The sequence below is a fragment of the Nelumbo nucifera genome, chromosome 2 (genome assembly GCF_055504915.1).
Source record: "Nelumbo nucifera cultivar China Antique chromosome 2, China Antique-T2T, whole genome shotgun sequence".
NCBI lineage: Eukaryota > Viridiplantae > Streptophyta > Magnoliopsida > Proteales > Nelumbonaceae > Nelumbo > Nelumbo nucifera.
Window position 1 is genome coordinate 58509047 of NC_142650.1, and position 11748 is coordinate 58520794.

The 11748-nt window shown below is 41.5% G+C and overlaps 1 protein-coding gene across 2 annotated transcripts; it reads left to right on the plus strand.

The window, feature by feature from the left end:
• The first annotated feature begins 6029 nt into the window (after positions 1–6029).
• Positions 6030–10989, plus strand: LOC104590684 (aspartic proteinase 36). 2 transcript variants are annotated; one of them, XM_010249412.3, is made up of 10 exons: positions 6030–6567; positions 7006–7135; positions 7251–7501; positions 7644–7871; positions 9121–9283; positions 9480–9553; positions 9694–9790; positions 9927–9993; positions 10580–10651; positions 10747–10989. In XM_010249412.3, the coding sequence occupies exons 1-10, from the start codon at positions 6332–6334 to the stop codon at positions 10914–10916; spliced, it is 1488 nt and encodes a 495-aa protein (XP_010247714.1). In that variant the 5' UTR covers positions 6030–6331; the 3' UTR covers positions 10917–10989. The 2 variants fall into 2 exon arrangements, with proteins under 2 accessions (XP_010247714.1, XP_088755177.1); XM_088899051.1 differs by lacking the exons at positions 9480–9553; positions 9694–9790.
• The last annotated feature ends 759 nt before the right edge of the window (positions 10990–11748 follow it).

Genomic DNA, 11748 nt, shown 5'->3' on the forward strand with positions numbered 1-11748 from the left:
TTGAGACTCGCTCCCCTTGCGGGTGTGATGGAGCTCGCCCCGGATCCGGTCGAGCTCGACCTGGAGCTTCTAGTTGGCAGCACGCTGGTCGAGGGCGTCGACGCGATGGATGCGCGTCTGGAGAGCCATGGCATGGATGGCAGAATTTACCTATCGGCGAAAAAGAAAGATCAGAAGACAGCGGAAAAGGGCAAAACAAGAGAGGAAGAGGGAAAAAGATCACTCACCACCATGCAGTGGGTAGAAGCGAACGCAAAGAGATCCCCGGGCTCCATGTTTTCCCACTGAGCTATCTTGTCATTACTGATCGCCTTCCGACTCCTCCGGCGAGCTACCAGATAATCCTTTACCCCTTCCCAGTTTCCCACTGGGAACCAGGGGTAAGGACGGGGCTGAAGGGGGTTAAAGGGGGCCTTCCCCAGCAGAGAGGACTCGCTTCCCCCAGGGTTGAGCCCGCTAGTCCCCTCAGGAGGGGGTATCGAAACCTCAGGCGGAGGAGGGGGCATCGGAACCTCGGGCGGAGGAGAGGGCAGGACCAACTCGGCAGAACCGAACTCAGTGCTTCCCAAAGGAGGGGTCTGATCGGGGCGCGTCCTCTTCACCTGGCGTCTCTGGCTGCCCGAGAGAAGGCGGCGCGAATCAGCACTAGACATGATGGCTGCCAAAAGACCACAAGATATCAGTCCAACAGGAAGCAAAATGCATGTGTACACAAGTCACAAGACGCTACGTGACCTAAAAGGCCAACCTACCCGGGCTCAAGCCTGCCTGCACGAGCTTCTCCTCGGCCAAGTAGTCCGAGCAAAGGAAGCCTACCGATGCCCAGGACAACATCATTTTCTGAGTCTTAGGGTCCAGCTCGGCCCCGGGGTCCTGGATGGCGCCCCTCCAAGCGGTGGGAAAGGGCCACCCCTCAGGGTTACGGACCACAAAGTAGTCCCGCTTCCAGGCGGGGATCCTATTCGGCAGCTCGTACAAGAGCTTGTAGCTGCGACGGGGAGAGAGGTAGTAAAAGTGCCTCTCTGGAGGAACCCCATGAGCAACATTCTTTATACAAAGGATAGAGGCGAAAATGTCAAGGTCTAAAGGGAGGCAGTACTCATGACATAAGGATATAGTCCCAACCATGTTTCGAACAACGTTGGGGTGAAGCTGGTCTATAGTAACGTTGAAGTGGTTCAACACCTCCACTATCAAGGGGTGCAGGGGAAGACGGAGGCCAGCCTCGAGTTGTTCTTGAAAGATCACTATCTCATTAGGACCATGCTCCCAAGGGAAGTTTCCAGTGGGGAGGCTGTAAACCAGGTCCCCGGGAAGGCGAAAGTAGCGGACCAGAGACCTGAGCCTCTCCGCTGTCATCAAGGAAAGGCCAAAGGTATCAGGCTCCCTCCCCCTAGAAGTGGACGCCACTTCGCCAGAGGCCTCCCGAGCCTCCGGGATATGCTCCCAGGCTCCCCTCGAGCTCGAGGGAGCATCATCATCATCCTGACCATCGCCCCTGTGGTAGGTATGGCGTGGGTACCCAAACATGGCTGACGGCGATCGGGACTCACCAGAGTAGACGGAATGGGGCGGACTGAGAAACTCGAGTAGACCAGACGAAGTACGCAACCTCAGAATCCAAAGCAAGATGGCGTGGACGGAGGTAGGGCCGAGGGGGGCTCCCCATTTATAGCCCTCGCCCTCTCAAACCGACGGCCCATATCGAAACAGATCCAGCGGCCCGCGGGCGCCCTGACCGCACGCCTTCTGAAAACCGAAGGCGATTGGCGACACATCTTCCACGATTAAGGTAGTCACAGGCGCACGACATTCAGAATTAAAGGCCACCTCAGCACATTTTCGAAATCCGAGAAGTCAGAGGAGTCAGAAGATCTCTTGATTCCTGCCAATGCATTTATTACGGTCAATCAAGTTTGAATTTCGGTCAAATCAGTCCATCGCGCTTCATAAACTCCCCGCGCTAAGGCGACACTCTTAGCCCGAGGAGTGGGGGGCAATTGATGAAGGATGATTTGACCCGACCTATGAAACGGCGGCACGTGGACGCTGACTCAGCGTAAGTGACAGCTCAACATCGTATTCCGGTACGGCTAAGTGATAGGCTTATAAAGCAGCCCGCTACGCGGTGGCAAGGTAAAGGAGAGGCTCACTACAATGCGAGCTCCAGGTTCCCCGAACTACCAATAAGGGAATACTCCAAGAATATTTCAGCTCGCGAGCTAGGGAAACCAGCTCGCTCTAGCACCTGGGCAGAAGACTGCCCCAAAGACCAACCTTGATGAGGGTCACCTCGAAGTACCCCAAAGAGCTTGCTGCAAAGTAGCTCGCGCCAAGGATAGCTCGCTACGAGGTAACTTGCGACTGAGTGATGCGACGCTCTCAGGAAGCTTCCATCTGACAAGACCGTACCGAACAGACTGTGCTGCGTCTCTCGACTGGCGGCGCAGTCCTTGTTCTTTCGACAGTCTGTTCCCACGTCTCTCGACAGATAGAGGCGTGCCTGCCCCTTTGGGACGTGCCACTCGACCAAGCGGATAGTACACTGTAACAATTACCTACGCAGACTTGGCAGGTAACGGCTGCGGCAGGAGCCCAGTGGCGGTTATGCCCAATCTCGCAAGAGCGCTCCTCCTATAAAAGCCCCCAAGGCAAAGGAGAAACTCTCTTGAGACCTCCAACCTCTCGAATATAGTGATAAGCGTGACCTCCACTCTTAGCTTTCATTTTGCCCTCTTTACTTCCATACACAGTACTAACTTAAGCATCGGAGTATTCCCACCGGGCAAATCCCCGGGAATCCTTCCTTTCGCCTTCTCAGGTGCTGCTCGTTGCCAACAAGGAGCCTGTCAGCCGCCATCTAGGAGTGCCCAGATCACGCCGCATCAGCATCTATTACAACTAAAAGTCTATTTGGTAAGAAGATAAACTTGTCAATGCAAAACTAACCTAACTTTACAATTTATATTAACCGTTTTACGCTCTATACATTTGCATTCACACCTATTTGCATCGTTTCCAAATACAGCTTAATGTATAACTTCGTAGATACTCTAGGGATTAATTACCTGCGTCAATTACCAACTCCAGCGTGAAGACAATGCAATTGATCACCTAAATACATGCACCAATTTGCGTGTTGTATTAGATTGAGTAAATCCATAGATACAAATATAGCTTCCTTAGTTCATACCTACGTTTTTCAAAAGCAAATCTTGATTTTCTTGCAAGAAAACGTCAGCAAGAGTAGGCAAGAGTCAATGTTCTCTGATATCTTTTAACTAAATCAAATAGGTTGCAGCAAATTTGGTAAAACCCAACATTAGAAGAACTATAGGAGGCAGATGATACCCAATATGCAAAATGATTAGTAGTCTAGTAAAATATTGGATATATAGATGCTTGGCCTACAAATAATATTAGCCACGTGGCAAAATCAGAGAGATAGGGAATACACTAAGGCTATGTTTGGTTTTATAGAAAATAAGAAAAAATAGGGTCTGAATGTAAGTTATAATGGAGCCCACTATCTGCTGAGATCAAGGTCGCAGCACTTTCATGTGACCCCCAATGAATGAATGAAGCATGGGTGTACCCGCAATAAAGATTAAAAAGCAGTTCAAGTGGTATTATAAATTTATTTCCATTGCTGACTTGTACGTATTCCATTTAGGTCCACAAGGGAGTAGTACAACCACGGTTGTAGCAGTTGGGCCAACATTATAATAATAAAAATAATTACGAAAATAGAAAAAGAAGAAGAAGAGGATCGAGTGATCAACACTTGTCAATGTTAAAAATTGACCAGAATCGAAACCGCTTTAGCTAATAGTTTTTGGGTCAACTGTTCAACCATCCGGTCTGAATGGATGGTGTATTGTAATTTAAAAAAAATAAAAATATAAAAAATAATTAAAACAAAAAGGCCAAAGGTCATCGTTGGGGTTAAATTGTTAAATGAGTCAATGATTCAACTGTTCAGGTCAGCAATTCAGCAGGTCATTAACCAAGTCAACAGTTTTTTATAAAATTCTGGTTCAGGGGTGAAATGAACCGGTTTTTTAGATAGTTTCTGGGCTGAATGGTCCGACTGTCTGGGTCAAAATGGTTCAAAAACCATAACACCTATAATGTTTTCAATCACTTGACTCATTCAAATAAAAATAAAAAATAATGCTAGATTATCTTTTAAAGCTATTTTACATCAAAATAAGATTGAATCAGAGGTTATGAGACCTATTATGCTGTGTGTTTGGTTTGAAGAAAAAGGTAGGGAAATAAAGGGAAATGAAGGAAAACCTATACAATCCATCCTTTCCCCAAGTTTTCCTTCAAATCAAACACAGCCTAAGTGTATGCATTTGGGATGAGTTTGATCAAGTCAAGATTTCTAAAAGTGGGACACCCAAAAACTGCTTTGGCTGCAAGTTCCGGTCTGAACAGTCAGACCATCCAGTCCGGTCCAAGTCTAAGATCATTTGCTTTATTGTTTAGACTGCCGAGTCTCAGTGGCTCACTGATAAAAGTGGATATAAGCTTTATTGGTAGAAGTGGATCTGACCTTGTCAAACATATGTTTGGCTTGTGATTTGTCCTCTTTAGGGACCATCCAACAGTTGATCCCACACCCTATCAATACTTGCCACCTATCGTCATGAATGCCTATATATTGTATCATCAATGACCAAAGCATTTGGCTTTTGGGTGCCATTGAAGTAAGAGGCTCGCTTCTTTCAACAAACCCCTAAAAAATGAGTTTTTTTAAAGGGTGTGTTAGGTTAGAAAAGAATGTCCAAAAGAGAATTTTCAAATGAAATCGGGAGTTTGGAAAAGAAAGATTAGCATAAGCTTAGAAGTATCTTCATAGGAGCTGTTTGGGTGTGTAATCATCAGTGTAAAACGAGTTTTAGCCCAAGTAAGAGGTTCACTATCTTCAACAAACCCTTAAAATGGTCTTTTTTTTTCTTTTAAAGTGAATATTAGGTTAGAAAAGAATGTAAAAATTAAAGAAAGTTTTCAAATGAAATTGGAAGCGTCGGAAAGAAAGATTAGCATAAACTAAGCTTGGAAATATCTTGTAAGGAGCTGTTTGGGTGTACAATCATCATTCTAAAGTGAGTTTTAAACCAAGTAAGAGGAAGATTCTTCTAAGGAGCTGTTTGGATGCACAATCATCATTATTAAAACCTACTTCGCACATTTCCCGCGCGTTGTTTGGTCAAACACGCCTATCTGAAAAATCAAATCAAACCCAACGTCGTCGTCTTTCCGCCTACGTCGCCCCCCCCCCATTCCAAATCTCCACATATCAATTAGTAAAATACCATGCTTATCCTCTACTGCTCGCCTTGAAAGGGGCGCACCGTACATATCCTTTGCAAAAAAGGCTGGGTCTCATTGATCATTAAGAAAAGGTGGAAGGGCAAAGTAGCAAAGTGTCCCAAATGCTGCTTTGCCTTTTACGTTTCTTGCACGTGGCCGTCACTGGTCGTCAAATTGGAACAAGCCAACAAGGAACGGAGCTGGCCCACCCTCTTATTCCAATCCAACGGCCAAAATCTCCGGCCTCACGTAAGGCAGTTCACAAATCTCTTCCATACACCAAATAAAGATGAAATAACTGGAAAGGAAGATTCCCTTTAAATTCCATTTTTAGAAATGTTTTCTACATAATACTACGTGAAGTTTGTATGGGCCACGGAGGGCAAGTAGGTAATTCTATATCGTTCAAATTACTAGAATGTCCTTGTTAGCCACGTAAGGCACTTTGTGACAGCCATCAATCACGCACGAGAATATCAGCCGTTGGATTCGGCGAAGTTATGGTTCTCTGTACTGGCAGTAGGATACAATGGTAGGAGATATGGACGATGTGGCATGATCAACCTGGGCTGTTGAGCTGGGGTCCACGGGTTTGTAAACATCCTACCTAAGGAAGTCAGAAGTCAAAACAAAAACAAAGAAAGCGTGTGTAGTACGCACTCAACGTAGATTAGAAGATAGCAGTATATATAGGAAGAAAACATATATTAGGACTAACGTAATCCGGTTTTGAAACTTCTGTTATCAGCTGTTGTCGCGGAAAGTCTTTCGATTCCCCTCTGTCTTCTCTCTCTCTGGCTCGGTCTCTCTCTCTCTCTACCTTCCTCCTCTCTCTCTCGCTCTCTGTCATTCTCTCTCCCCCTCTTTTTATCTATCTCTCTGAGTTTCAGGGTTTCAGAAAGACACGGACCTCGATCTTCGCCTCTAAATTTTATGGGTTTATAATAAAATATTCTTTTTTTGGTTGTGGTCCGAAGTTAAAGAGAGGTATAAATCAAATAACAAGGAAATGCCGGCGTTTCACCACGCCGGGTCTGTTGTCTTGGTTTTATTCGCCGTGTTCTTGCCGGCGGCGGTGGTGTACAGTAGTTTACCGACTACTCTCACGCTGGAAAGAGCTTTTCCGGTGAACAAGAGGGTTGAGCTGAGTGAACTCATAGCTCGGGACAGGGTAAGGCACCGTCGAATCTTGCAGGGGATCGTTGATTTTCCCGTCGAGGGTACCTACAATCCTTACACCGTCGGGTAATTTTCATTATATTCGTCCGTGATTGAATTCATGCTTATTCTGGATTCCGTTTTGTTTCCGGGTTATGTTTTTTAAATTTTGTTTTGTTTCTCTCGTTAATTTTCTCTTCCTTTATGGAACTCCTTCTGTTCCTTTTCTTTTCTCTACTGGGTATTTTATAATCAATGGGTTTTTGGCATTCTTTGCCTGTTTATCATTTCCTTTTCTTTCTTTATTAGGTTCTGGATTAGATTGTTGTCGATGATCTTGGTTCTTTGTTTTGTAAATTAACGGCTATGTGGATTTTGCTATTCTCGCTCTCTTTTGATGCTTTTTGTTTGTTTGATATATTTGCGCTTTAAATTGTTGGTTCTTTTTCTCTGTTTGTTTATTTCTTCTTAAGAGCATATCTTAGATGTTTTCACACATTGCACTTATTTTCTTTTATTGATCAGGTTGTATTTTACAAGAGTGAAATTGGGAACTCCTCCAAAAGAATTCTTTGTTCAGATTGATACCGGAAGTGATGTCTTGTGGGTTACTTGCAATCCTTGCAATGGTTGTCCTAAAGAAAGCGGTCTAAATGTAAACTCTTCTCTCCTTTCTTCATTCCTCTTCTTTCAGTTGTTGAACTTCTATTGAGTATATAGAAAGGGGAAGAAGATATAGAAGAAAATCTTACAAGATTACGTTTTTACAGATAGCTCTGAATTTTTTTGACCCCAGCGCCTCGTCCACCGCTTCTCTAGTATCCTGTTCAGATAAAATATGTAATTTGGCACTTCAAACTGCAGATGGTGGCTGCAGTTCTCAGAATTCTCAGTGCAGTTACACGTTCCAGTATGGTGACGGTAGTGGGACAACGGGTTATTATGTATCAGACATGTTGTCTTTGGAGGCAGTCCTCGGAAACTCGTTGGTCGCAAACTCTTCGGCTCCCATCATTTTTGGGTGAGCTTTCATCACCATATTGAAAGTTGAAACTCTCCTCCCTCCCCTTCTGCTTCTGTTCTTTTTTTGCTTTCCCCTTTCTTAATGTTGGAGAGATATGCTTTTTGAAATTTATATAATTTGGTGATTGTGCTTGAAACAGATGTAGCAACTATCAGTCCGGAGACTTGACCAAGCCAGATAGAGCAGTTGATGGAATTTTTGGGTTTGGGCAGCATGATCTGTCTGTCATTTCGCAGCTGTCATCACGAGGAATCACACCAAAAATTTTCTCGCATTGCTTGATAGGAGCAAATAGTGGTGGGGGTGTATTGGTTTTTGGCGAGATTGTGGAGCCAAATATCGTCTATAGTCCGCTTGTTCCAAATCAGTATGCTCTTATTTCTCTTTAAAGGAACTGTTATCTTTTATTTGTTGTTTTCCCTTTTCATTTAGATTCATGTTCTAATATAGTTCATAGTCTCTTTCTTTAGTGAATGTTCATAGTCTGGAATCTGGATGTTGCTTTGCAGATTGTCCTCTTTCTCCTCAAACAACTTTTAATATTCTATTGGTTGTTGTTCTTCTCATTTAAACTATGCTATTGCCCTCCTGTGATGTTTTCTGAAGTGTGCCTTGACCGATAGGAACTTTAGATGCAGAGCTTTAAAACATGGGTTGTTCCTGTATATTTTCCCTTTTAGGTTTTTCTAAAGTTGATAAAAGTTGCCTTCAAGTTTTCTTTGGATTATGTTGCTGGATGCTATCAAATGTTGTTGAAGTTTCCCAGAATATCTGGCATGTAAGCCTCCTAAAAATTAGATGTGAAGCAGTTCCATAAATTAATTAGTTAGTATACTTTTATAATCGTATAACTAAATCATTAGAAATTAAATAATTAAAAAATCATGTAAAACTAGTTCTGTTCCAATCCATTATGACATAACATGGGAAATTGGGAATATTCTATTAAAATGATGAATTATCCAAGAACTTCTCCAAGAAATGATGTTACTTATTCACGAGGATAAAATGCATATGTAGGCAATTAAAAAGAAAAGATGAATTAGGGAGAGAGAAGAAATTTAATATAGAAGAAAAGAGTACTTTATAGAAGATATCTATGAGATGAGATACACCTCAAACCAGTATATGAGGCAAAGTGCCACCAATAGGGCAACCCATTTTCTCATGTCAATTCAGCAGCTTATTACAATGCATTTTCTAACTTAGTCTGTTGCCAAGTCTGTTTACTATTTCTAAGTGTATCACTGATTTTCACCTTTGTATTTATTTTATTCATGTTCTTTTTATTTTCTATCTGGGTGAAGTCATTTTTCATTTCTTGTAATTTTGCTTCTAAGGAATTTTTGTCTTAGCTTTTTTTGCTTAAAACTTTATTAATTTTCCTATACAAAAGTCGGTTTACCTTAAATTTGTGTTTAATGTGTAAAAAATCTTGTTCTGTATGAGATATTCTATCATATATGACAACCATGCATTAATTGTCCAATGCCAAACAATTTTTTTAGTTCTTTCAAATCCAACTATTGTTTATGTGCATAAGACAAAAAGATTTCAAGCATTTCAATTATGATTGTGTTGAGTTTGATCATAACTTTGTGTCTCCAAATCTTCAGGCCTCATTACAATTTGAATCTGCAGAGTATTGCTGTCAATGGACAAATTTTGCCCATTGACCCAGCAGTGTTTGCAACATCAAGCAACAGAGGGACCATAATTGATTCTGGAACAACTTTGGCGTACCTTGCTGCAGAAGCATATGATCCTTTTGTCAGTGCTGTAAGTCATATGGGTACAATTTCTTAGATCTTTAATTATTTTAAGAATTTTCCTTCATTCTGGGTATTCTTAGGGTTGATTTGTTTGGTGCCTGAAGTAATCCAACTCACAGCCTAGTATTCATTTTTAGGTAAAGAAAATCGTTATATGACTTTTATCACTGTATTCTGAAGTTGATTTTCTCCTTTTTCTACAGATAAGTAGTTTTATTTCACAATCTACACATTTAGTTTTTTCAAAAGAAAATCAATGCTATCTAATCTCCAGCAGGTATCATTTTTGCAATTGTCTTCCAACTTGCTCCTTTTTTATCAATATTCCAATTTGCTCCTTATTAGATACTTGGACTTTAAAGGGGGCTTATTACTTTGTTATATTAACATTGGAATGCATATATCTTTTGTATACAGTGTAGATGAGATATTTCCAACGGTCAGTTTAAACTTTGCGGGTAGTGCATCTATGATCTTAAGTCCTGTTGAATACCTTATAAAAGAGGGTGGTGTTGTAAGTCATTCAAATCCTGTTTATTACATTACATATTTTTAACAATTGTAGGATAGATCTGGTTCTAATGCTTTGCTCATGCAGTGAATGAAATATTGCTATGTGCTAGTTTTAACTGGAATTTTTGTGATTACAGGATGGAGCAGAATTCTGGTGCATTGGCTTTCAGAGGGTTCAAGACCCAGGGATGACAATTTTAGGAGGTTTGAATCCTGACTTGAAGGCTTCTCTGTTAAATTGCATCTGCCTCTGTCTGCATGTATACATTGCATACCCACATATGTACATATTTATGCATGCTTCTTCACTTTACTTTCATTCAATCTGTATCTTCTTTGTAAAGATTCTGTGGATATATGTAGTTCATATATGAATTTATAATTGTGAAATCTATTTGACTGTAATACCTTATATCCAAATTTCTAAAATTTGAAACATAGGAAAGTGCTGCAGCAAGAAACCAAATAATAGCAGGATAATAACTTGAATCAAAATCTCTTGAGTTATCAACCTTCTCTAAAATCTTGCAACTGCTAGAAATTGAAGTTGCTTATATCCACTTTTGAGAAGAGTGGATGGTCAAACATTTGCAAACTAGTATATACGTAATAGTTGTGAATCTTCTGATATCTGAAACAAAATAATGATATTAAGAACTACAGTCTGGGTGGTCGGCATGTGACACCATTCCTTGTAATCATTCATGTGTTTCAATTAATGCATGACTTATTAAACCTATTGATTTAATAAGCCTGACTAGATTGAACATAACTGTTTACTTTTCTGCAGACCTTGTTCTAAGAGATAAGATCTTTGTTTATGATCTGGTTAATCAACAAATTGGATGGGCTAATTATGATTGTAAGTTTAACAATCGCAAAATGTACCTTAAAGTATTTCTCCTGAAGAATGTTCATGAATAACCCTTACCCTTCCTTTGAATATCTATTTTTCAGGTTCACTGTCTGTGAATGTTTCCACAATTTCTGGCAAAGATCAATTTGTGAACACAGGACAGCTTAGTGTGAGCAGTTCTTCACAGACTATTCCATACAAATTGTTATCAACCAGTACTGTGGCTTTTCTTGTGTATATTTATATATTTGATTTGTTTATGTTTTTGTAACCCAGAACACACAAATTAGGAATTCCATTCTTTATTTAATATATATCATCTGGTCCGATTTTTTGTCCGTCAATCGGCAGGGGCATGTGATCTACTTGGAATGCACTAGGTGGCTGTTTCCTGTGCAACATAATTGGGATCTGGTTTTGATTTTGATTTTCATATTACATGGGTGTTTTAGATACTTCTTAATTATAGCCATTTATAATTTATCTTTCACCATTAAGGATTATATGGCGTCAAGTTCTGCTACCATAGTGAAGTATCTTTGCACAGGATTATTCAGTTGACAACACTTAATCAACAGACCTTTCTACTAGTAATTTATATGAGAGATATGCAGGGATATAGTTCAAGGGTGGGCCTTGGCGCAATGGTTGGGTTGCTCCATTGTAACCTGGGTGACCAGGGTTCAAATCTTGGAAACAGCCTCTCTGTATGTGCCATGTGTAAGGCTGCGTATATCTTGGAAACAACCTTCTGCACTGGGCTGCCCTATATGCGGGGACAGGGTTCAGTATATTGCATGCCAGTGTTGCAGGCTGGAGTGTTGAAATGACTTGGGGTCCCTAAATTATTTGGGAGTGCATAATAAGCCAGTGAATTTTCTGGCTTCCACATGGGTCTGGGAGCACCTGGGGCCGGGAATGCTTGGGGCCAACTCAAACCCGGCGCCCAAATGGGGTGCTTTCTGAATTCAGGTTGTCTGCAATCTGCATTGTTGAACAGGAACTGCAGTACAAGCTTTTGATGGGTAGTCAGTCAGTCGGGTTGCAAGTTGGGGAAATTTGTGCCAACAGGAGGCAACGTAAATAATAGATAAAACCAAATC

Coding starts and splice junctions, on each gene's coding strand:
- LOC104590684 (XM_010249412.3), top strand. CDS start 6,332: ATGCCGGCGTTTCACCACGCCGGGTCTGTTGTCTTGGTTTTATTCGCC. Junction 6,568..7,005: donor TACAATCCTTACACCGTCGG/GTAATTTTCATT, acceptor TTTATTGATCAG/GTTGTATTTTACAAGAGTGA. Junction 7,502..7,643: donor TCGGCTCCCATCATTTTTGG/GTGAGCTTTCAT, acceptor TGCTTGAAACAG/ATGTAGCAACTATCAGTCCG.